At 37.7% G+C, this 23,735-nt stretch overlaps 4 protein-coding genes across 15 annotated transcripts; 1 reads left to right on the top strand and 3 right to left on the bottom strand.

Moving 5' to 3' along the window:
• Window positions 1-4,310: 4,310 nt before the first annotated feature.
• On the bottom strand, window positions 4,311-5,803 carry LOC106324883 (protein slowmo homolog). The gene is made up of 3 exons (XM_013762879.1): window positions 5,704-5,803; window positions 4,908-5,203; window positions 4,311-4,726 (listed from the first exon to the last, which is right to left on the bottom strand). The coding sequence occupies exons 2-3, from the start codon at window positions 5,193-5,195 to the stop codon at window positions 4,463-4,465; spliced, it is 552 nt and encodes a 183-aa protein (XP_013618333.1). The 5' UTR covers window positions 5,196-5,203; window positions 5,704-5,803; the 3' UTR covers window positions 4,311-4,462.
• A 290-nt stretch (window positions 5,804-6,093) lies between these two features.
• LOC106324918 (ARMADILLO BTB ARABIDOPSIS PROTEIN 1) lies at window positions 6,094-10,182 on the bottom strand. The gene is made up of 19 exons (XM_013762923.1): window positions 9,867-10,182; window positions 9,547-9,710; window positions 9,300-9,472; window positions 9,114-9,234; window positions 8,964-9,038; window positions 8,788-8,882; window positions 8,603-8,678; window positions 8,352-8,459; window positions 8,099-8,227; window positions 7,940-8,008; window positions 7,801-7,860; window positions 7,593-7,716; window positions 7,356-7,495; window positions 7,206-7,269; window positions 7,040-7,119; window positions 6,896-6,960; window positions 6,709-6,826; window positions 6,491-6,615; window positions 6,094-6,392 (listed from the first exon to the last, which is right to left on the bottom strand). Exons 1-19 carry the CDS (start codon window positions 10,180-10,182, stop codon window positions 6,305-6,307), a joined length of 2,190 nt encoding a protein of 729 aa, XP_013618377.1. The 3' UTR covers window positions 6,094-6,304.
• Window positions 10,183-10,969: 787 nt separating this feature from the next.
• LOC106327800 (protein EMSY-LIKE 3-like) lies at window positions 10,970-15,883 on the top strand. 10 transcript variants are annotated; one of them, XM_013766054.1, is made up of 17 exons: window positions 10,970-11,285; window positions 11,356-11,490; window positions 11,665-11,817; window positions 11,909-11,950; window positions 12,016-12,061; window positions 12,183-12,253; window positions 12,343-12,469; window positions 13,502-13,566; window positions 13,758-13,954; window positions 14,050-14,159; window positions 14,238-14,472; window positions 14,539-14,694; window positions 14,799-14,867; window positions 14,973-15,209; window positions 15,296-15,364; window positions 15,452-15,552; window positions 15,634-15,883. In XM_013766054.1, exons 1-16 carry the CDS (start codon window positions 11,042-11,044, stop codon window positions 15,524-15,526), a joined length of 2,031 nt encoding a protein of 676 aa, XP_013621508.1. In that variant the 5' UTR covers window positions 10,970-11,041; the 3' UTR covers window positions 15,527-15,552; window positions 15,634-15,883. The 10 variants fall into 10 exon arrangements, 9 of the variants coding, with proteins under 9 accessions (XP_013621508.1, XP_013621517.1, XP_013621509.1 ...); XM_013766055.1 differs by having other exon boundaries at window positions 10,971-11,285; window positions 14,548-14,694; XM_013766057.1 differs by having other exon boundaries at window positions 11,209-11,285; window positions 11,370-11,490.
• Window positions 15,884-16,273: 390 nt separating this feature from the next.
• LOC106327038 (pre-mRNA-splicing factor ATP-dependent RNA helicase PRP16) lies at window positions 16,274-22,585 on the bottom strand. Of its 3 annotated transcripts, none has more exons than XM_013765042.1 (17): window positions 22,402-22,585; window positions 22,182-22,299; window positions 21,891-22,103; window positions 21,627-21,664; window positions 21,279-21,486; window positions 20,959-21,117; window positions 20,706-20,851; window positions 20,410-20,510; window positions 20,150-20,258; window positions 19,653-19,830; window positions 19,317-19,546; window positions 19,061-19,237; window positions 18,853-18,924; window positions 18,590-18,766; window positions 18,362-18,423; window positions 18,122-18,274; window positions 16,274-18,035 (listed from the first exon to the last, which is right to left on the bottom strand). In XM_013765042.1, the coding sequence occupies exons 1-17, from the start codon at window positions 22,405-22,407 to the stop codon at window positions 16,439-16,441; spliced, it is 3,744 nt and encodes a 1,247-aa protein (XP_013620496.1). In that variant the 5' UTR covers window positions 22,408-22,585; the 3' UTR covers window positions 16,274-16,438. The 3 variants fall into 3 exon arrangements, with proteins under 3 accessions (XP_013620496.1, XP_013620495.1, XP_013620494.1); XM_013765040.1 differs by having other exon boundaries at window positions 16,439-18,035; window positions 20,959-21,122; window positions 21,275-21,486; XM_013765041.1 differs by lacking the exon at window positions 22,402-22,585 and having other exon boundaries at window positions 20,959-21,122; window positions 21,275-21,486; window positions 22,182-22,305.
• Between the last annotated feature and the right edge of the window lie 1,150 nt (window positions 22,586-23,735).

Raw genomic sequence — 23,735 nt, 5'->3', positions numbered from 1 at the left:
CAACTCAGCCACTTGTTTTGCTGATTCATCATCATTTACATTCTGCATCTTCTCCAAATCTTTAATCTTAGCTGTTGACTGTTTGAGCTGGTTAATTAACACAGCCACGAGTTTCTCTGAGTCATCTTTTAGCTTATGCGTCTTCTCAAACTCTTGAATCTTACATTTTGACTCTTTGAGCTGGTTCATATTAAACAATTAAGTCTATTATTATATATAAGCCAAAATAAATAAAGAAAGAGGTTTACTTGCGACTCAAGCTGTCCTTTTTGTCTCTGCAACTTAGCCACATGTTTTGCTGATTCCTCTTTCACCTTCTGCAATTCGCCTGCTTCATTGCCTGATACCGCTTCACTGAAACTAGAAGAAGCAATGTCAATTGAAATGGTACTGTTGGCAGTTAACAACATTTTTTATGATCTTAGATTCTAGGAAAACATGTTAATGACTAAATGAAATCTCAAATAGGTAGTTGAAAGAAATAAATAACTTATATATAAAATATTATGGTCATTTGTCACCAATTAAGTTTAGTTCAAGTTGGAAGCACAAGATAAACCCGAATTTAACAAAACATGATAGTTGCACCAAAAAAACATGATAGAGAGGGAGAGTAACCTTATCCCATGTCTGTGTTTATCCTTCTCAAGCCCCATGTCAGGTATTCTATCAACATATCTTGGTTGCCTAACATCCTATGTTGCACAGATAGATTTATTAGAAGCTCAAATACTATAACAAATGATAGTACAAATATAAGTAGCCCAACCAATCAAATTGAATAAAAGCCTTTTCAAAAAAAAAAAAAACCTATCAAATTGATCAAGTTTATTTGAATGAAATAAGATGGATTATAGTGTTTAGCCAATGGGCTATAATGTTTATAAAATGTTTTGAATATTTACTTATTTTGAATGTTTATTTTTTGAATGAAATATAAGTTTATGTTATACAAAAGCCTGACGATATATCAACTTAATTCAACGCATCTACACAGTTTGCATTAATTTCAAAGTCCCTATATAACACACCCATCTTTGACTAATGCACCCTAACAATTGACTAAGGAAGATTATTTATAGGTTCTTTGACTGATATAATATGGTAGTAAAATCATAAGGACATACCTCGTCTGGAGAATTGACTAGAACTTCAGCCAAAGCTCCAAGCGCCCACTTGTGACTTCTGGCGTTGGCATGAAGAAACTGTGGATTAACCTTGACCTTAGCATCACTCCTACCTATCGAAACATAACAATTATACAATTAGGATTACGAGTTACAAGATCTCAAGTTATATAAGATGTGTCATATTACAATAAGCCACATGCTCATCTTCATCGTCATCTCCTGCTTTCCAATACTGTCTAGAAAGCTTTGGAGTATCCGGTTCCACAATCACAGTTTTGTTACCATTGTTAGAGTCAACTATCGTCCTCGATTTCTTGAGAGGCAAGTTATTAGAACGACGGTCATCATAGTTTCTTGAATCTCTCTTCGGTTCAGAGGAGTAACCGGAAGTGGAACCGGATGGTTTAGGGTGACTACTGCCGGAATTAATCATGCTTCCGATCACTAGCAGAGGTTTCTTAGGACGGATGTGAGAAGAAGAATCCATGGTTACAAAAACAAAGCAACACCGTAAAATAGAATTGTGAATTGTGAGTTATTATTGTTGCGCATGGCGCATGAAAATTCATAGTTATACTGAGATATAATTATAAGCTTTTACCTTATTAACAAAAAGCACTTTAGACTTTGTGTTTTGGTAAATTGTCTTTGACCACATCCTTTTGTTTCAATAGTTTGACTATGACTATTTATATAACATTTCGCATATAAAAGGTTAAAAATATGCGATTATAAAGTATTAAATTGTAAGTTCTAATATACTACCTCTGCTCTTTAAATTGAATATATCCCATATATATATTAAAAGAGAAACATTACAACATTTGAGGTAGCCATTGATTTTTGGAATCTTTAGAGAAATATGTTATTTCATCGAAATATATAATAAGTTTTGTATTAAACTAACCATAAATTAATTATTAATGTTATTCATTCTTTCCTTAATTAAATAAAAATTACGAAACTGGCTAGTGTGCCTAAAATATATGTGATAATTAATGATTTTGAATAATAAAGATTTGATAAAACGTATTGTATCCTTTATCATTTTTTTAATTTTCAATTATTAAAATAATATAAACAACCACATTAGCTACATAATAAAACTTAAAAAATTTCTGCATATGTTATATTTTTAATTTTCAAAAATGACTATAAATTACTAAAACTATTAAAATTCACATATTAAAAAAATTGTGATCCTTAATTTAAATTTTTTGTTATGACAAGATACAAATGATTAAAAATCATATAAGTAGAAAATTTCATTTAATAAACATTAAGATTAAAATATATATATATATATATATTAATACCGTTTAAATTAAATTATGTACCATATAAACATACATAAATATTTTAATTTCAAAATTTGATTTGAACATATTATTGTTTGATAAAAGCTTTGTATGACAACTTAATATTCAATTTTTAAACTTTTCATGCATTGATTTTTTTTAAAATTATAGAAACTATTAAACATTCCACAATGAAAATTTTGTTATTCGTGATTTAAAGTATTTGTTATAAAAATATAAAAATAATCAAAAAATATGAATAGAATATATTATTTAATAGATATCTGTTTTGTCGACATTATTTAATAGATATCAATATAAAAAATATACTATATATCTATGTTAATATCATTTAAATTTAATTATATATCATATAAAATAGAAAAAGTGTTTGTTTGGATTAATAAAATTTATTTATGTGTTTGCATTAATTTAATTATATACATAATAGTTACTGAATTTTTAATTATTTAATTTATTTTTATTATTTTATTATAGGTAAAAGAATATATAATACGTAAAAATAATTTATATATAATGTTCATCATGCGCAAGGCGCTGGTCTTAATCTAGTTTCACACATAAAAGGTTAAAAATATGCAATTTTAGTATACATTTTAATAAGAATAATAACATTTTAAAATGTGTCAAAACTATAATAAATAGTCATAAAAATAAAGCTAGAAGATATATTCCTCCGAGGCAATGCATGGTGAGTGATGCTCAGCTAACACTAACGTCTATGGCCAATGGAAAGTTCCCGATATTTCCTTACACCAATATATCACAAGCCAGGAACACAAGACCTCTGCACGCTCGTCTGCACTTAAACATAACCAGGTTTGAACTCCTTTGTACTCCCTCCCATACTTTGACAATTGCATATAATACCACCAAAACTCTCATACTATATTCCTTAGTCAAGTATCAGCACTTTGTGGCATAGCCGTAATGGATAAGAAGGTATGACTTGTAACGAAACGATTGCATTGGTTCTTGTTGATACTATGAAGCTAGAAGATATATTCAATCGCATATGGAACTGAGTAATCTAAATAAGATTAACATAAATGGAAATAATATATGGCCGTGTTCGATTACATGTCGCGCGACCTGCGACCTGCGACATGCGACCTGCGACCTGCGACCTGCGACTGATCGCATGTCACAGGTTGTTGTTCGTTTTGCTGTCGCGTAACATGCGACCTGCGATTGGTCGCAAGTCGCAGGTTGTTGTTCGTTTTAATGTCGCGCGACCAGTCGCGGGTTCCCATTTAAGTCGCCCGAAAAAACAGCGATTAAAAATTAAGAAAATTTTGATCGCGCGACTGGTCGCAGGTCGCAGGTCGCAGATCGCAGGTCGCGCGACACGTAAACGAACATAGTTTTAGTCGCAGGTCGCAGGTTTAGTCGCAGATCGCAAGTCGCAAGTCGCGCGACACGTAGACGAACGTAATCTTAGTCGCAGGTCGCAGGTCGCGCTACACGTAAACGAACATGGCCTATGTATAATTAAATTACGCTAATTTTTTTTCTTAAACTAATTCATAAATGTCTAAATCTTCATTTTTTTTACTGATTCGTCTATGATCTACATGATTCATCTACATGGTTCACGTTATCTTTGATTAGTCAACTCAACCATCTGATCTTTGATGAAACTCTTATTCTCGATCGAAAATCTTGTAAATATGCATTGATTCTAAAATGCACATCAAAATCTTGTACTGATTAAAGCTAATTTTGATACATATATATATATATATGTATATATGTTTGTAATTAAGAAAAAGGCATTAAAACCGGGTCAGACCCAACTGGTTCAGATTACTAGGATCAAAATTGGATAGAAAGCTTCTGAGAGCTCAACAACATTCGTTGCTAAAACAAACAAGAGAAGTAGCTGATAAAAGAAAAAAAAAACAGCAGTCTGATCATAACTGTCTTATAGATTTTATTACTACCAATAGAAGTCCTCTTGAATTACTACAAAACCCAAAGCCAAGATACTGGAATCTTTAAAAGTTTGGATCTTTAGACAGGAGCGGACTCTGCTTCCATATACCTACAAATCCTCTCCATAACCTCTCGCCCTTTCATGCTGTTTTGCATGAACTTCTCGGCGCACTTCTGCTCAACTTTCTCAGCCATTGAGGCCAGAGCCGACAATGGCTTGATCCGAATGCTTGTCTCCTGGCTACAAACCGTCCAGGCCGATGGATTTTCTGGATGAGGATCGTATCTTATCCTCTCCTCCACTTCAATGAACTTTTTGAGAGTAATGTTCTTTGTCGTAAGCTGAATCATAACCAAAAAGAAAAAAAAAAACGAAAACAAAATAGTTGAGCATCTTTTGAGACTAATGTTTCACCAACACACTAATCTAAGGTTGTCTATGCCTTGTCACGGCTCAACTATTAAAATGCTTCATTCCAATCAAGCTAGGAAGAAGAAAGCATAGAGAAAAGGAGAAGATAACCTGCATAGAACGTGATTTGCCATCGACAACTGTTGACTCAACACAGTGACAGATGTCTTGGCCTATGATCCTGTGAAGGAACCATGGACCGGGAGCGTGAATGGTGAGAGCACGTGTGGTGTGGAGCTTCCCGGTGTCAGTGTCGAGTCTGCGGTTCAAGGTGTCGACTTCGAGGATATGAGAAAGGATGCGTTTGTTTTCAGGGTCTGCGAACTTCCTCCATGAGGCAGCACTCACCCGCTCCCATGGATGCTTGTAGACATGCTCTTGTTTATATGCTTTTACCATTAAAGAATCTAAAAAAAAAAAACAATATTGAAGAACGAACAGGCAGAACAATGTAAGATTAACCAAAATCAAATTAAAAAATCATACATTTTTTGTATAGATCATATAAAACATGTAGCAAAACAAGATAATCTAGCTGATAATCTGAATACATGTTTTTATGTTAAAACAAATCAAAGGATTGAACTTTTATAGTGGGCTAAAGCTTACATGGATGCATCTAGATCAAAACAAACAACTTGGTTCATGAACGATGGATTTGAGCTAAATAACTTTCAGCAAACAAAGATGAACACCACTAGTGATTGGATTAAACGATCCAATCACAGAAAATCTAATTCTAAATTCGATTTAAATATCAAAGAACGAAACAATGATGGCAATTTCAGGCACTGTAGGATAAACCATTTCAAGGAAACAGATGAAGAACGAAACGTACTTAGGCAGTTGACTCGAATGCTAATCGATTTGGCATGAAAACTGTGTAATTGAGGAAGACAAGAAGTACCTTGAAAGAGAGAAAGAGGTAGGCAATTGGAGATCTTGGTGAGCGTAGAGGAATCAACCCCAAAAATGGAGAACGTGACGAGAGGAATTAGAGGAAGCAAATCAACGGCTGCTTAGAATAGTCTTATTCGAACCACAATGGATCTGTCTGAGAGCACAAGTTTGGGCCTTTACAAAGCCCTGTCTAGAATGTCCAATGTTGGGCTTTTTACTTTTAATTGTGTTAAAGCATGGATGTCTGGTGTGGTAAGAACTAACTAACACTCACTAACAACCTTTTGTGTAGTAAAACTGTAAAAGCTTTATCAAGATTAACCACAGAGGCGAAAAACCAAATTTTATTTCAAGGTTTTATAAGAGATTCACAAGCTTACAAAATTTCCTCCCTTTAGAGTTGAAACAGTTGATTATATACACTATACTAAGTTGGATCTTTATTTACAAAGCAACCTTTTTATTCAGCTGGTCTTGACTTTCTGATAAAGAATAAAGAAAGACTGACTTTGAGGCCTCTTAATATTATTGAATTGAGCATATGGTGGTTACAAAATATAGACCAGTTATCTAACCAAAAAGGAATATTTTTTTATACAATGATTGGACTAGCTGCTAGCTTGGACTGGCCGTCCGAGAATATCAGTGATGTAACTCTTGATTTCAGGTATAATTTTCTTTATGAACATGGGAAACCTGCGTAAAAAAAAAAGAACATAAAACCTGATTAAGTAAGAGATAAGGTTGATTCCAAAAAAAATGTATTAATGATGTAATGATTTGTTTTTGCATACCACAATTCAGAGCTGAGCTTAGTGTAATGCTCAAGAACGAAGAGAGTGCAAGCTCGTCTTAAGGCTGACGCATTGAAAGTATCTGCTAAGTCGTACATGAACGGTATGTTTTCCACACAGATGTCCTGCACCAACCATTAGAGAAGTCCATTTAGTTATACACATAGACAAGCCACTCTGACAAGGAGAAGAATAAAAAGTTGGTTTTGAGTATTTACCTGAGCGATTGTGTACTCACAAAGCCGCTTGAGACCATCGAGAAGATACTGATCAGCTGCTACAAGCAGTTCTTGAGCCAAGTATTTTGTGATGTTGATTTTTCCTGTGTATATGAATCTGCACCATTGCATTTCATGCTTTAGATTCTTAGCTTATTATTATGGTTTTGATTTAATAGAACTTTACCTCATCATAAGCTCAAACACTTCCCAGCTTATATTTGGGATCTCCACATTTTGGGCGTTTCGTTCCTAAAACCAATTCTCAAGTTAGTTGATTGATACTTTGTATCATGAAATGGGTACCACAATGATTTATTCAGAAGGTTACCTTGTAAAGGCCATCAAACATTGCACGAAATATATCAGAGGAAGCTACCAAGCAAATCTTATGAGCAAAGAATTGTTTACCTAATATATGCCATGGAATTACTCAGTTTAAAAAGTGTTATCACAGGTAGATTTAACATAAACATCGAAGGGATTAAATGTTTTACCATCGATCAGGAATGTGACATCGGACAAAGTAGGGTTGTTCACGAATTCCTCACCCAAAAACGCCTTCAGTATTATAATCAATAACAAGTCAAGACCTCAAATCAGAAATTATATTTTTATAATTGAAAGAAGTAATGAAGAGTTCTTACCCGTTGTGTGGGTGAGGAAGGTGCTGAGTCCTCTGGTGCAAAGGATGTAGCTTTTGTAGCTAATTCGAATAAAGCTCTTGCGCTATACTTCTGCTGTTTCATGCTTGAGATGTATAGAGGCTCCAACAAAAACTCAATTCCTGTATAACATAGCATATGTAATAGTCGATTGATCAGGAACAGAAAAAAATCGACAAGAAAAGAAAAATTGATGAATTTTGAGATGAGAATATTTACCACTGTTATCGATGAAAATTAATTTTCCATCTTTAGGGTCACAAAGATGTGCAAGAGCCAAAGCAATTCGCATTTGTATATTCTTCTCAGTGGTTTTCATTAGATATAATAGTTGGTTTAGTACCTGAAAGAAGAGTATGACATTAAGGGACTCTAGAACCAAGGCCATACTTATAAGAACAAGAAGGTCTAACAGATAGGTACTCACAGGTCCTTGAATCTTGTTCTCTAGCCTCTTCAATGTCCTCACCACACAGTCCCTAGTCGGCTGCAAAGAGAAGACTTGCAATTTAGAATTTGGAAAGCCTATATATTGTTCTTGCAAACATAAGCAGCGAAATGCATACTTGAACGGTGAAGTTGTCATCTTGAAGCTTTTGAATACCTCCAGTCTTTATGAAATCTGCTACATTTTCCTGTTTACGAAAAATTAATTAACCATTGTTATTTATAGTTAGCAAAAAGTATAGATGTATTGAAAACGATTCATTATGAGATTAGTTTACCTCATTATCTGCAAGGCCATACAAAGCAAAGGCAGCGTTGTGTTGCACAGATCCAGTTTTCACATCAAGAAGATTTAGTAGTGAAATAATGCCTCCTCTTTGCCCAATCCCAGCCTGATTGTGTGTGTCCTGCGACATTCAAAGCATTGATGTATGCGAACTAAGTTATGCTCCAAGCAAACAAATTACAACCATTGTTCTTATGACACAAAGCGTCAAAAAGATTCACATGCTTATTCAAAAACATAACTACCTGAGCCAAACGCCCAAGAGCAAACGCTGCCATTTCTGTGACCTGCTCATCTGATGACTCAAGCATCTTAATTAATGGTGTAATTGCACCTCTCTGGGCAATGTGCACCTGCATAATCATATTGCCATTTATGTTTTAGTACGTTTTCTTTACTCTGAATCCATCCTTTTGATATCGTCAAAACAAAGAGTTTGAGTGAGCATATATTCAGATTAGAGCATAACAACGTCAAGAAAGAGGCAAACTTATACCTTGCAGTCTGAATCAGGCGCGGCAAATTGACCAATCAACAATGCTGCTTCTCTCTGTGTCTCCAAGCAAGTTGAGCTGCAGCAGATATAGCGAACAGAAACAGTTACAAAAATGTTTCACAATATCAAGAGTAAACATCTATTTCAGCAGAAACAGAAAAACAGAATAAAGAAAATAAGCATACCTAAGTAGACGGATTACTGGTTGCAAGGCACCAGCGCGGATAACCTCTTTCTTGATGTCAGGAGATGAGTGGACAAGATTTCCAATTGCCCCAATCTGATATCTCAATATTATATTAGAAGGAACTAAACAAAACAAACCAATTCCAAAAATCTAAAGCAAGATAAAAGAACCAACCGATTCGCCATGCACAGAAGGATCTTCTGACTGAAGCATCAATACAAGCGTGGGCAAAGCATTCAACTCCACAATCTACACAGATGCTCTTTATATAAGAAACATGCCTCTCATAAGCTCAAACAAAGCATCATCAAAAGCAAAACATACTTGGTTCTTGTTCTCATCATTTCTAAAAGAAACCGTACGCAAGGCCCCAGCAGCAGCCCTCTGTACTTTAACATCCGGAAAATCCAAAAGCTCAACAAGTGGTGCAATGCCACCTTCAACCCTGTCAAGTGAAAACAACTTAGCCAAGACCAAAAAGCATAAGGATCATCAAACACTAAACCGTACCTTATATTAGTTTTAATCCTTGGATTGTCATGAGCAATGTTAGTGACGATATCAGCTGCTCTCCTAAGAACAGCATTAGCTTCCATGCACCCAATACAAACTCCTCTTCTCTTCAACAACTTCACAGTTGGAGCTATAACCCCAGCATCTACAATTAGCTGCTGGTAACCAGGCTATTTAACAAATAAAGCTAACATTAGTAAAAGCATCAGTGCAAGAAGCAGTAAATGATATTCACAAGTGTTACCTGATTAGCAGCAATAAGTCCAAGTGAAACAGCACAATCTTTCTCTAGCTTATGATCACAAGACTTGGGAACGTTCCCGCTGATTGCCAAAGACCACGGCGATTCCAAGTTTCTAACCAACGCAGGGATCGCTCCGTTCTCCACCATCATCTCCACGTTTTCGTCTAACACAAAGAGTTACGAATCCAAAATCAATCCATAATCAATCTAGATCTCGCCTAATCTGAGCTAGAACAATTCAATCGCAAAGTAGAATCACAGATCGGCATCGATTCAAACAGCTGTAACAACAAAACGATCTACTCTAAGGAGTACGGTACCAGTTTTAGCGAGGGAGGAGAGAGCAGCAGCAGCTCCTTTGACATCTCCCGCATCTGAGAAGCTGGAGTTCAGAACCTCCACGTGGCGGCGGATCGCGACGGCGAGATCTGTTTCTTCTTCCTCGATCTCGGTGATCTGCGTGATTATCGAAACCGCGTACGTCTCTCGGCCGAGCTTTCGCTTCGAGGTTCTTCCGGCGACGACGCGTGCTGTTCGCTGGCGCTTGTGATGATTCTCCTCCATAGGTGGATGGTCTGAGATCGCTGACGAGGAGGAGATTCGACGGTGGATTTTGAGCGACTTGGAGATTTTCATTTGGGAGTTGGGGAAGAGATTGTTTATAACAACCAAAAGCTTGTAGGCGCTCTTTTTTTTTTTTGTGAAAAATGTTTTCGAGTTTGGAGCCAAAAATGTTTTCCCTCGGGAGGGAGATGTATATTTTCGAATTTGTTTTTCTTTTTTTGCGTTTCAAAATAATTTAATGGGCCATTATGGGCTGGTTTAGAGGTGATACGGGCCGTGCCGTTGGTAAAAAGCCCAATATAACACAAGCATGAAATCTAGCCTGCAAATTCGAACCCAACCGGAATTTTCAGTTTTCGGTTTGGAGAGCTCTTCAAAATCAACTCGGTTACCGCTTCAGTTTGGTTTACTGAGTAACATGTGTATACATATACGCCTCCCGGTATTAACCGACCCAAACTTGCCGAACCGAACGGACCCAAAAAGTTTGGTTTTCGGTTAAGTTTTGGTTCGGTTCGTAAGTTCAGTTTAGTTCGACAACTAAAAAAAGTTTTGGTTTTCGATTTCGTTCGGTTTGGTAATCGGTTAGTTCAGTTTTCTAAAAAATTAATTACAAATAGTACTAATCTTAACCGAGATTTCAAACCGAAATAACCGAACTTATTGAAGTTGACCAATTTTATTCAATTTAACCAAAAATTAACCAAACTAACCGCAAAACTAGAAACTTCAGTACATTTTTTTGAACTGAACTAACCAAAAACTAAACAGAACTGGATTTTTTTTCGGTTCACTTCAGTGAAATTTAAACCGATCAGAACTAACCAAATAACCTGACCCCCCGCAGCCCTATGTACCTAGTTAGTTACGTACAGTAGATTTCGAGTGTTATATCGACTTTTGGAGGTTCCAGCGAAGCTTTTGTAATGAAATGATTGGAGCTCGACTCTTTTGTACCCCGACAGCAGCACTAGAAAGATCATCATCATCAATCTTCCTCTTCTTCCCCAAGATCTCGACCCGACCCGTTCCCAGATTATCAAGTACCGTCGCCATGAGCACCACCACCAAAAGCCAAGAGGAGCTCGATTCAATCTTCAAGCAGAAACGCGTCGTGCGTACCACCGTCCGCAGATCATTAAAAGCCATGGACCCTTCTCTCCGCACCCAACAAGGTTCAGTCTTTTTTAACTTAATTTCATTTCTTTGGAAAAAAAAAATAGTAACCATTTTGATTGATCTTAGATGATGTAATTCAGAACACTGTTCTTGAAGCTCCTTGGTTCAAATCATGTCGGAGACTGTGTGCTTACGTTAGCTGCAAGTCTCTTAACGAAGTCGACATTTCAAGAATCCTGTCCAAGATTCTCCAACATCCTGGTACTACTACTACTGTTTTTTTCATTGTAAAGGAAGCTCATTTACACTTCAATGACTAATTGTGATTAGTGATTGGTTTAATGACATGTACCTTACTATTAGGAAAAATTAGATTGCTTCCTACTTTTAATGGCATTTTTTTCTTCTAATTTTATTATTTTGATACAAATACAGTGACAGAGAAAAAGCTATATGTCCCATGGGTAGAGGACAGGAACAGCAACATGCGTATGCTGCACATATCTCATATGGAAGACCTCATTGCAAACTCTATGAACATTTTGGAACCAGCTCCTGTTGATGCTCTAGGGAATGAGCGTGAAGATGGTAGTGTCCTTTCTTCTATTCTCCCACCATATTATAACTATTATCACACTGGCTAGAGATGACACTTTCTGTTTTCTTTCTCTATGGACAGTGATGCAAGCAGATGAACCAATCGATTTATTCATCTTGCCAGGTACTTTCAAAAAGAGTTTCATTTCCATTTTTTTTCCATATTTATTTTCAAATCCTTGTGGTCAGGTCTTGCGTTTGATAGATGTAGACGACGTTTAGGTCGTGGGGGTGGGTAAGTTTGCATTGACCTTCTTTTGTTAAAGTGCTAGAGATTCATTGATGAAGATCTAAAACAAACAGTGTCATGGTCTAATCTAATCTAACCTGTTCTACTTGTTTATATGGGGAAAAAGATACTACGACACTTTCTTGAAGAGATACGAGGACCGTGCAAAGGAGAGGGGCTGGAGCAATCCACTTATGGGTATATATATAGACCACAATCAAACTAATACTACGGAATGTGTTGTCAATTGAAAGATAAGCTAATCAGTGTTTTGTTTACGATTGCAGTTGCATTGTCATACTCGCCTCAGATTCTTGAGGATGGAAGTATTCCTGTAACACCGAATGATGTTATGATCGATGCCCTTGTGACACCTTCTGGTGTTGTTCCCTTTAGCCCTCGTGCTATCGAGAGGTAACACACAAAACTGTTGTTAGCTTTCGCTGAGGTCTTCGTTCTAACGCTTTGACTATGTTGTGTGGTGATTCTCTCTGTTCATAGAATGTGAGCTCAGGAGATGAAGCTCAGATCACTTTGATTTGAACGCTCACTAAGAAAAACAAGAAGCTAGTCTTTTTGTCATTTCGATCGGTTTCTTTGTCTGAGTATTGGTTACACAATTTTCAATAAAATTAAATATAATATAAAATATTATTTATTTCGACAAGAAACATCTTCTGAAACATTCCCTATCGTTTGCGGAGGGAGTAAATAGGAAAATACATGTACGGGTTTAGATTTTCTGTTAATTGTGAGATTAAACGAGAGCGTACCAAAAATACACAAAGCAAACCGGATTTTAAGACAGAACCGAAAGACATAACGAAGTGAAAAGCGAAACGACAGCGTTTGTGTGACTCAAACCAAATCTATCAAACTGGGGAAAAAAAACTAGGGCAAAAAAATTGTCGGTTTCAGCTTCCGAAAGATCCAACGTTTCCCTGAAATCGAATTGCGCGAGAGAAAGTTTCTTCCTTGCTCGGATCTTCTGATTTGTCTAGCTCAAATCTATGACCTTTCGTGAGTAATTTTTCTCCAGGAAAGATCTTTGCTGATCGAATTTTCCGGGAGTAGATCCAAAGTTACGAATAAGGTGTTTGCTTTTTTTTTTTTATATATTGTTTTGTTTATCTTGGGATCGCCAATTAGGGTTTAGAGAAAGTTTTAATTCTTGTATCAAGTTTTCTTGATTTTGTTAGGGTTTCTTCTAACAAATTCGAGCTCAATCTGTGAAGTGTGTTTGGTTTATTGAGCTCGAGTTTTAAGAACTGTGTGTCTTTGTTTGTACTGTGAAGGCTTTGGTTTACTCTGTTGAAGAGTGAGTGTGTTGGCCTTATCCTCCGTTTAAAGTTTTGTTTTTTTTCTTTTTCTTTTCTTGGTTATTGCAGCTCGTGCTTTGGTGGAACTAGACAGGTCTCTCATACCACGTTTTTTTTTATTTATTAGCTTCCCCTGTGAAGCATCATCGGAGAAAGGACACCAAATGGATTACCGACCTTCTGATAGTAGTGGTGAGTCTTCTTTGTCTTCTTTCGAAGTTGTTTTTGTCTTTCTCTTTCTGCTGTTAACAATGTGATGTTTTTGTTGTAATTGTGTTCCATGCTTTTAGAAGTATTCATTCTTAGTTTTATTTTATTTGGATTTTCAAAATGATTTACTATGTTTTGTTTGTATATTTGGTTGCTTGTCTGTGGGAACTCAGGTACGGATGATGACTTACCTCCAAGTAGATATCAGAGAAGCGGGAGACCTGCTGGTAATGGCAGGCCTTCAGTTCTCAACTCTGCTCCTTTGTCAAGGGTGCACAATGACATGGAAACTCAAATTCATCTCATTGAGCAAGAGGCTTATAGCTCAATACTCCGTGCATTCAAAGCCCAGTCTGATGCTATCACCTGGGTACTTATATTACTAATGAGTCCATACTTATCTAACTTAACCATTTAAGATAAAACTCATGCTTCTTCCTTTTGATGGGAAAAATAAATATTCAGGAGAAAGAAAGTTTGATCACTGAACTCAGAAAAGAACTTCGGGTGTCTGATGAGGAACACAGAGAGCTGTTATCAAGGGTTAATGCTGATGAAATGATCAGGCGAATAAGGTTTGTTTCTTTGATATTTTTTCTTCAATTAACCAAAAGCAACTTTCTAGCTAATGAGGTTGATTTAAACCATGTCAGGGAGTGGAGAAAGGGGAACAGCTTTCAATCCGGTGCTCCTCAGATGGTTCATGATAATGCTCCGAGTCCAGCTGTTTCAGGATCACGTAAGAAGCAAAAGACATCACAATCAATCGCCTCGTTAGCTATGGGCGCGCCATCTCCCGCTATGCACCCGTCAATGCAGCCATCTTCATCTGCTGCGCTAAGAAGAGGAGGTCCTCCACCAGGTCCAAATACCAAGAAGCCAAAGACAGTAAGTCATGACTCTCTTACTATGATGACTCTTGTTCTTAAATTCTCCACTGACTAAGTGATAAAGTCGATGCAGTTCCAAGCTACAGGCATTGCTGGAAGGCCTCAGCCAGGCGCAGTAGCAAATGAACCAGATCCGTTGGTTGGGAAGAAGGTGTGGACAAAGTGGCCTGAGGACAACAACTTCTATGAAGCTGTTATAACTGACTACAAAGCCGCTGAGGTATCTTACATATATATATATATATATATATATATTAGTATTTTAGTGCCAGACCTCCATTTTCTGATATTATATTTTTGTTTCCTTTGTTAAATATTGATAAGGGGAGGCATGCTTTAGTGTATGACATGAACACTGTGAATGAAACTTGGGAATGGGTAAATCTTAAAGAGGTAATAACAATTGGGAGTTGCCATGAAATGTTGTCTTAGTCCATTTGTTTATGATCTTGATGGTTCTTGGATTCTGACTGGTGTTTCTAAATATATATATAATAGATATCTCCGGGAGATATCAGATGGGAAGGTGAGGATGCTGGGGTTTCTCGCAAAGGAGGACATCCTGGGCAAGGCCGTGGAAGTACAAAGGCCATGGCTCGTGGGGGTCCCGCAGGCCAAGCTAGTGGTAGAGGTAGGGGAAGCATGAAGATACAGCAGCACAAGGCACAGAATGGCGTTGGGAAGAAAGCTTTAGGTGATATTGAAATACTCCACACTGATACACTAATAAAAGAGGTACCATTACAAGTTCTAGATCATGGGATCGAATGTTCTCAGTTGTTAACGGTCTGAGTAATATACTTTATAAACTATTTTCACAGGTAGAAAAAGTGTTTAGATCCGTTAACCCCAACCCAGCAGAGGTAGAGAAGGCAAAGAAAGTTCTAAGAGTAAGAAATGTGTTGCTGAGTCTGGTCTTTTACTAAACGGTATCATGAAGAGAAGCTGACTATATAGTTTTAACTTGGAAATGGTAGGATCATGAGCAAGCTCTTGTGGATGCAATTGCAAGGCTTGAAGAAATGTCAGATGGGGAAAGCGGTAATATTTGATAGGGCCCCCTTCTAACTCTCCTCAGGTTTCACATCTTTCTTACTGCTACTTTCTGTTGAATTGAAGTAATAATGTGGCTGAGATTTTTTTTTTGGCAAAAATGCAGATGATGGAGTCAGGGCATTGGACTGGCTAAGAGGTGTAGATGGTGGTGGACTGGTGGCAAATGTGAATGGATGATGGAGATTTGGTAACTTGTATGGATAAAGCAAACTGTATTTTGTTTAGGGAGAGGATTTATAAATGACCTTTGTGTGACCACATAACACTACAGTAGCTGGATTTGGAAATTAGGGTCTTAAGCATTGTAAAATCCATCAAATTTCATATAAATGTAGAATGTTTCAGAGACGGGATGAGATGTAGCAACTATAGATAGGATCAGCATGTAGATGAAGCAGCTCTTTTCAGTAAACATATTATTTTCTTCTACAACCAGATAGATAAATAATATAAATATATAATTTGGGAAACCCATGAATATCAACAAAATATGTCATTAAAATCAGATTCGGAGATAACCTAGAAAACTCATGAATTTCAACTAATGATAAATTGAGACACATTAAAATCAAATAGGTTCAACTTAGTTTGATTACAATTTGATATATTTTCGGTTCTGTTTTTTGTTTTGTTGGTAAAAGTTTACAATACCAAACAGGTGGGTCTTTGGTGTCACATATTAATAATATATACAAAACATGTTATTAAAATCAGATTCGGAATTAAGTTGAAAGTCTCATGAATATCATCAAATGATAAGACGCATTAAAATCAAGTATGACACAAGTTGATTACAGTTTGCTCGATCTTGCTTCTGTTTTTGTTTCGTAAGAAAAAGTTTACAATACCAAACAGGTGGTCTTTGGTTTTTTGACGTATTCGAACAAATAAGATTTTACTACAATGTTTTAGAGACCAAACTTCTTAGGCCTGAGGTAAGTGCTGCCTTTCTTCATGCCAGGACCTGAAACCTGTTGCTGCTGCTTTGCCCTTTTCCTCTTCTCTCTCTCTTTGCTTCTCACCTCCGCCTCCGCCTGATCTCTTCTCAGCTTCTCCATCTCTTCCTCCATCGCTGTTTTCTCTTCCTTCTGCTTCTTCTTATGCTCCAGCATCGATGTATCCGAGTCCTTGACCGAGAAAAACATAGGTCCCAACTCAGCCAGCCAATGCGGCTCAACAGATGTAGCACACTGCATGTACTCTTTCGTGGTCAAGATCAGTTCGTGATACACCACATAATCAGGCGTGTATCCCAGACCATACAGTGCACTGCTCGGGTGCAAATGGCAAGGCATCCCAGTTCTGCAGTTCACGTACTCTCCCACACCTTTTAATCTCGCTGAGTTGTGGAAATACGCTGAGCATATGGCTTTTCTCACGATATCCCAATCAGGCCCACACGACTTGAGCGGTATCTTGAGTTGCTTGAGGATATCCAGAAGCTGGGATCGTACTTCTCTAGCTTTCCTCAGACCTTTGACTTGCAGGTAATGGTCATTGCACCAGTCTCCTCTGTAGTCGTGCTCTTTCCATTGCTTATACACATTGAGTAGCGTCAGGTGATCTGACTCAGGCACGAAAAACTTCTCCCTCGCGGCGTCGCTCTCTTCTGCTCTCTCTTTCGGTCTGAAGAACACTGAAGGTACTGAAAGCATTGACACGATCGTCAAGACCTCGTCTATGCAGTCAAGCCGTTCACCCATTAAGAGCATCTTTGCAAGAGGTGGATCCAACGGGAACTCCACCATCTTCCACCCGAGATCGGTTAATCCTCCGACATTGCTAAGAGCGCCCAACACCCAAAGCTGGTACATAGAGTTGAGGATGTTCTCTTGTGGAGGTGGGTCCATGAAATCAAACTCTAGCAAGTTGTCTATTTTCAGCGACTTCAACAACAACACAACGTTACCCAGATTTGTTCGCTGAATCTCTGGCACGGGACTCGGCAACATCTCGTTTAGATATGCACTCTCTGTATACAGCCTGTAACATGTTCCCGGCCCTGTCCTTCCAGCTCTTCCTGCACGCTGATCAGAGGCAGCACGACTAATGGGGAAAACCTGGAGAGCATCCATACCCATTCTAGGATTAAAAACCTTCATCTTTCCATACCCCGTGTCAATCACATAGTATATACCATCCACAGTCAATGATGTTTCAGCGATATTGGTGGCAACAATGCATTTACGTGCTCCATCTTCTGGTTTCTGGAATATTTTTGCTTGCAAGTCAGCAGGTAGCTGAGAGTATATAGGGAGAATCAGTAGGTTCGTGACGTCTCTCTTGGATGATGCAATCAGCTGTTCCATTCTCTCCTTGAGAGAAAAGCACGCCGCTTCAATCTCATCTTGCCCGGTCATAAATATGAGAATGTCCCCAGGTGGGCTCGTAATGTGAATCGTCATTGCCTGTTTAACAGCAGCTTCAACATAGTCTTCACATGGACTTTTAGAGTAGAGAATATTGACAGGGAAAGTCCTTCCAGGAATGTTGAATATAGGAACACTGCATTACCAAAGCAAAAAACGTTGTCAAATAAGAATTCAATATTAGGTTCAAAAATGGGGTTTTGTCTGAAGGATGGTATTTACCTCCCAAAGAAATCGGAAAACTTTTGAGCATTAAGGGTCGCTGAAGTGACTATCAGTTTGAAATCACGACGCCGAGCAACAACTTTTTTCAGTATTCCGAAAAGGACGTCTGTGTTGAGTGACCTTTCATGCGCTTCATCCATCACTACCACACTATACAGAGTCCACAACACGATTAGCACATCATTCTACTTAAACCAGTTTAAAGCGTGATTTATTAGAAGGTTAATGCATACATACCGATACTTATCCAGATCGGAATCTTTAAGTGTCTCTCTCAGTAGCACTCCATCCGTCATGTACTGTAATTTCAAAAGGAAATATGGAGTGTCAGAAGAGTTTTCTGGTGTTATAACAAAGTGCTGATGCTAAAAGCATGACAATTTGACAAGCCAAGCTTTACTAGGCCAATCAAACCAGAAAATCACAAATAATCAAAAAGCAGTCTATTGCTTGGAAACACCTTACCTTGATAACAGTATTTGGACCAGTTACATCTTCAAAACGAATTGCATACCCCACTTTATCGCCCAACTCTGTTTCCATCTCTTCACTAACTCTCTTTGCAACACTCATAGCTGCTACACGTCTTGGTTGGGTGCAACCTACTATACCGTTTACAGTGTACCCGTCCTCGTGAAGATACTAACAAAAAGAAACAAATTATAAGTTCAATGATTTAATTGTTTCATAATTATGTATTCCCTGAAAAGCTATAGTAAGGGAGCAACCTGTGTGAGCTGAGTAGTCTTTCCCGAACCAGTTTCTCCAACCACCACTATCACCTGGTTTTCTCTTATTACCTACAATGCATTAACAAGCAGACAGCTTGACGATTACTCATTGGAGAAATAAAAAACAGGAATCCCCTAAGGTAATAAAGCGTATTATAAGTCTGTGACCCAAGTATCAGGGCACTCTAAAGGAAAGATTACCAACCTGTAATAAATCATCTCTAACCGAAAATATGGGAAGATACTGTCGTTGCTGTGCCATGGTCTTTGACATGGCGAATTCACTAACAGCTTCTCCCTTCTTCATATGCTGTGCAAATTTAGCTTCGTTCTTAAAGTCTACTTCACCTTCGTCACCAACTTCAGCAGTATCGGCATCAATCTACAATAAGTTCACAGTGTCAGAATACAACCTTATCAGTAATGATGTGAAAAGAACCAAAAGCCATGAGATGCATTACCTGCTCAGCTGTTTTTTCAACACCAAGGATATTACCAAGGTTGGAACCTGCAAGCTCCCAAAATCGCTGTCGCGATTTATGCATACTTTGTTTCTCCCGAATTTCTCTCACAAGACCTGATCCTTTTCGCGAAATTATAGCCATGTCTGATGTGGGATCCTTTATAGGCATCACTGGCTCTGCTTGCTTTGTGAAAACGATTCTTCCATCAAGAAAAGGCGGCTTTGTATCTGCAATCACCCAACAAATAAAGTATTACTTGGTATGTTACATGAACTCCTATATCGGCCTTGTCGCTTTATCATGAAATTTGAGTTATTATAGTAATATACATACCATGCACAAGAAGAATTGCTTTCCGTTCTTCCTCGCTATCAAACTCGGTCTGCACTTCTGTGCCTCTAACAGCTCCAGATCTGAGAAGCTGACGGTCTTCCCACTGGGCATTATCAGCGTTAAGCTGAGAGTATTTTTTACTCTGAGCGAGTGACATTTTGCTACCGTCCCTCCTAACCTGCATTATAGTTATTACAAAGTGTGTAATATATTTAGTCTACTGCGTTCTTAAGCAGAAAAAATCAGATTATCAATACAGAAGAATTTGGTGCATTGAACAAAAAGCTTCATGCCATATCGCATTAACACCTAGAAACTCAACTAACATAATTAAGCCAAATTTAGCCGAGTACACTCGGTCACGAGCAGTGAAAGGAGATGAGATGAATTAAACTAGACAATTTATGCAAAAAGGAAAAGACTAGACACAGATAGGAAATACAAGCAGCATCAAATAAGAAAATCATGGAGACTGTGTAGTTGGTACAGAGACATACCAGTCTTTTTGCCAGCTCAGCCTCCTTTTTCTGCACAGAAGCGTCATCTCCAAGAAAAAAGGATGCACTATCTGCATCAAACAGCGAGTTCCCTTCGTCCGTATCATACCTGTGAAACGACAAACATTTAGTTCAAACAACCTTATACAATCTGGAAACTGACTAAAATTAACATGAAGAATGGGACTATACTCTTAATTCATAAATCATTGAATTTCCAACGCTTAATTTCCTGCCTCTAAAGGAAATTGAATACTTACCATGCAAGATCCGAGTGATATTCCATTTCCCGACGCATTGTGTCTGTGATCTCATGGTTAAATTCTTCAGCTCCTTCCGATCTATCCTCATCTGGATGCCCCTTTAGAAGACATGACAACATGTGACACAAGTATTACTAAAACCAAACAATTTATTTAAAGCAAGAGAACTATAATTCTCATCAACATTCTTCAAGCAAGCCTGACAACAACTTGTTAAAACACGGAAACAAAACAGATTTTCAGATCAATCTGACAACAAGTGGCATGACCTAATCCTAACTAAGAATACATACCTCCTTGGTCAGATCACCTTCCCTAGAGTCTGCACGTTGATTGGATCTTCCACCATACCTTGAGCCTGAGGATCTGACAGAGGACCCAGAAGCCCGGATTGGGACAGGAGAAGGTGCACCAATATCCCATGGAGAAGCAGAAGCCACTACATGTGCATAAGGACATGGAATTAAATCCCGTTGTTAGTCTGGGCCCATGGATGCTACTAAAATAAAACCAACTTATAAATAATAAATTTCAAACACAACATACTTGTTGAGCGTGGTGTATCCAGCCAAGGGGAGGCTAAACGAGCATCTGGTGAAGCTGCACCTAACATGGGTGATGGAGAAGGCTGATGCCGTTTGTTGTAAGTAGAGTCTCTATCTCCGCGTGGACTATCTTCCCACTCCCATCTTCCATCATCCCAGTCTAACCTACCATGATTTTGTGTTAATATCCATTGAAAAGGTCCACTAAGTTGTGTTGATGAAATTTTCAGGCTTTTGGGAAATAGAGATTTGAAAACAGACACATTTGTAAGGAGATAAACAAATTGTTATCATTATAATCTTCTACAATCTTTAGCATACCTGGAGTTCTCCTATCAACACTGTATCTTCCGCGCTTTTCTCCGTGATAATCTCGGGGTGATTCGCGATAGGACTCCCTCCCTCGGTAGCGGTCTATCTCATCGTATGTGCTTCTCTGCCTTGACCGCGGAGTTTCACTTCTGTCATACCTATATTCGTTTCGGCTTCTACTGCTATCATCTCTCTCATATCTAGATGTCCTAGGAGTCTTCATTTCAACAAATGGAAGCAAGATCAGAATACTAAAACTAAAGTTCCCAGTATGAATAAAAATCGGCAAAGTGATAATGAAAGCCTGGAAAACCCAAAATGAATTCAAGGCTTCATTATTTGGATAAATTGACTTACATCTGAAGCTGCAGCTTTCTCTGTGGTCACAGTACTTTCTGCCATACAAAAAAAAAACATCATAAGGCATAAGATAAAACTAGTGAAGGTGATCAACTGTAGTTCAAAACAAAATGTAACAGGAGTTCTTTCTTTTCCACGTATATATGTTTGTATTTCACATAAAAGGAGGCATAACTAACTCTATCCGTTTAAAAAAACTCGGATTAATCTAGAGCATGAGTGCCATGTCGAACTAAATCAGAAAGAAATAAACAAAAATACCTTGTGGAGTCTCAGATCTTGAAGATTTATCTCTATACCTTCTGCTGGAATGGTCAGGCCGACTGTTATCTCCTCCATCATCAATTCCCGATACACCAGATCTATCATCTTCATCCATAGACGCTGAAACAGATACTGCTGGCTTCTTGGGGACCTTAAACTCCCCCTGAGACTTGGCACTCTCTCTTTTCTCCATTGCCCTTACATCCAAACCTGAGATTAAAAAAAAAACGATTAAGCTCGAAAGCAATCCATTGGATTACAATTGCTACAGATCTCTCAAATCCATACCTAGACGAGACTTCCTCTCGGGAGCTGTAAAAGTCAGTTTCTCCTTCACCGGAAGATCGCCACCGCCACCGCTTTCCTTCTCCGTTTCCGACGTGTCCGCAGCTTTGAACGGGTCGACCTGCATCGGAACAATACAATCAAGGCTTGTACACATCAACTTCCTCGAAATCAAATCAACCTAAACCCTAGAACAGCAATCCAGATACTTCTCGAAGCTTACCCCCATTGCTAAGTGGATGAATCGGTCGATTTCAGCTAAAAAAAAAATATATTCCGTCCCGGAAACTGACCGCACAGAGCTTCGTCGTCTGTCCTTCACGGCGAGGATACGTCTCCGGCGAGATTGGTTAGGGCTTCTTCCCTGAGCGTGCGTGAGGTTGCTATTCCAGAAGCTCTCTTTTTTTTTTTTTCTGAGTTTCCATTATACGCGTGGGTTAATTATAAGTTTCGAATGAGAACCGACTTTTTGCATATGGGCCTTTCACCACAAACAGACCTATGTGTTTTCTACATATGGGCCCATTATGGGCCTTTCACCATAAATGATCTATGTGTTCTCTTACAATATGGGCCCAGTAATTTTTTCATCTGATTTAACTACATGCACGAACTAGGACGGATCAAAAACCAATCTAACTGTTGATTTTTATTTTTAAGGACATCAAAATGCATGATACGGTAAATTAACTATATTAGGAGCTTAACACCCGATAGATGTTAGTATGTTTTTTGTTATTATTACTGAATGTGAACAAAAGTATGCGCTTTAGCCTTTATGTTTTTGTAAAAAGATCTTGGATGAAATTTTGTATCTATTTATAGCAATTATGGGTAGTAGTAAGGGATGGACCCAACGTCTTGTTTCTATTGTCTTTATCTAACTTTATGTCATAGATTTGTTTTAAATGGCTCATACTTGGATTTCAATCGGTATCTTTAAAGCAATCTGAACACTGAACGTAATAAAGACGAAAAAACTATTAGAAATCAAATAATATGAAAACAATCAGAGTTCATAAACCTATCATCATATTTTTACTCATTTTAAATAATGTTTTTCTTAAGTTAAAGCCTAGTTAGCAGCCTAACAAAATGCGCCAAATCCTATAGTCTTGTTACACCATCGGTAATTTTTTTTTTAAAAAAACGGTGAAAATAAATTGAAAAAGCAATGACGACTCATACGAGGTCAAAGAAAGAAATTCATTGGAAACGGTTTATTTTCTATTTCTTTTCTTTAATAATCGGAATCTCGACTTTTTTTGAAATTCCGATTGAACTTTACAAAACTACCCTCTCCTTTCAGAACCTTTTACCTTTTTTGTCTCGATGACAAAGATTGGTGGGGACCTTACTTTTTAATATGCTCCATCACAATCCCCAAAATACCCTCACCAACATATCTTCAAACTTATGGTATTACTGTAATTAAAGGTAAGATAAAAGCCTCTTTGTCGACACGAACTCCCAAAGTTTCCTTTTTTAATTTCCTTTATTTATTTTTTTTCTATTAAAACGGTGATAAATGAAAAAAAAGAAAAAATTCAAAACAAA

The sequence above is a fragment of the Brassica oleracea genome, chromosome C2 (assembly GCF_000695525.1).
Source record: "Brassica oleracea var. oleracea cultivar TO1000 chromosome C2, BOL, whole genome shotgun sequence".
NCBI lineage: Eukaryota > Viridiplantae > Streptophyta > Magnoliopsida > Brassicales > Brassicaceae > Brassica > Brassica oleracea.
This window is presented reverse-complemented; position numbering and strand designations above follow the sequence as displayed.

Excerpts from the sequence above, each read along its gene's own strand:
- LOC106324918 (XM_013762923.1), bottom strand. The coding sequence starts at position 10,182 with ATGAAAATCTCCAAGTCGCTCAAAATCCACCGTCGAATCTCCTCCTCG. Across the intron at positions 9,235-9,299 it reads AGGATTAAAACTAATATAAG|GGTTGAAGGTGGCATTGCAC; the intron begins GTACGGTTTAGT and ends TTCACTTGACAG. Across the intron at positions 7,120-7,205 it reads TGTCACATTCCTGATCGATG|GTAAACAATTCTTTGCTCAT; the intron begins GTAAAACATTTA and ends GGCATATATTAG.
- LOC106327038 (XM_013765040.1), bottom strand. Across the intron at positions 20,852-20,958 it reads GGATACACCACGCTCAACAA|TGGCTTCTGCTTCTCCATGG; the intron begins GTATGTTGTGTT and ends ATGCACATGTAG. Across the intron at positions 18,036-18,121 it reads TTTTCCGATTTCTTTGGGAG|TGTTCCTATATTCAACATTC; the intron begins GTAAATACCATC and ends TTGGTAATGCAG.
- LOC106324883 (XM_013762879.1), bottom strand. The coding sequence starts at position 5,195 with ATGGTAAAAGCATATAAACAAGAGCATGTCTACAAGCATCCATGGGAG. Across the intron at positions 4,727-4,907 it reads GCAAATCACGTTCTATGCAG|CTTACGACAAAGAACATTAC; the intron begins GTTATCTTCTCC and ends GTTATGATTCAG.
- LOC106327800 (XM_013766054.1), top strand. The coding sequence starts at position 11,042 with ATGATTGGAGCTCGACTCTTTTGTACCCCGACAGCAGCACTAGAAAGA. Across the intron at positions 11,286-11,355 it reads TTCTCTCCGCACCCAACAAG|ATGATGTAATTCAGAACACT; the intron begins GTTCAGTCTTTT and ends GATTGATCTTAG. Across the intron at positions 14,868-14,972 it reads AATGGGTAAATCTTAAAGAG|ATATCTCCGGGAGATATCAG; the intron begins GTAATAACAATT and ends TATATATAATAG.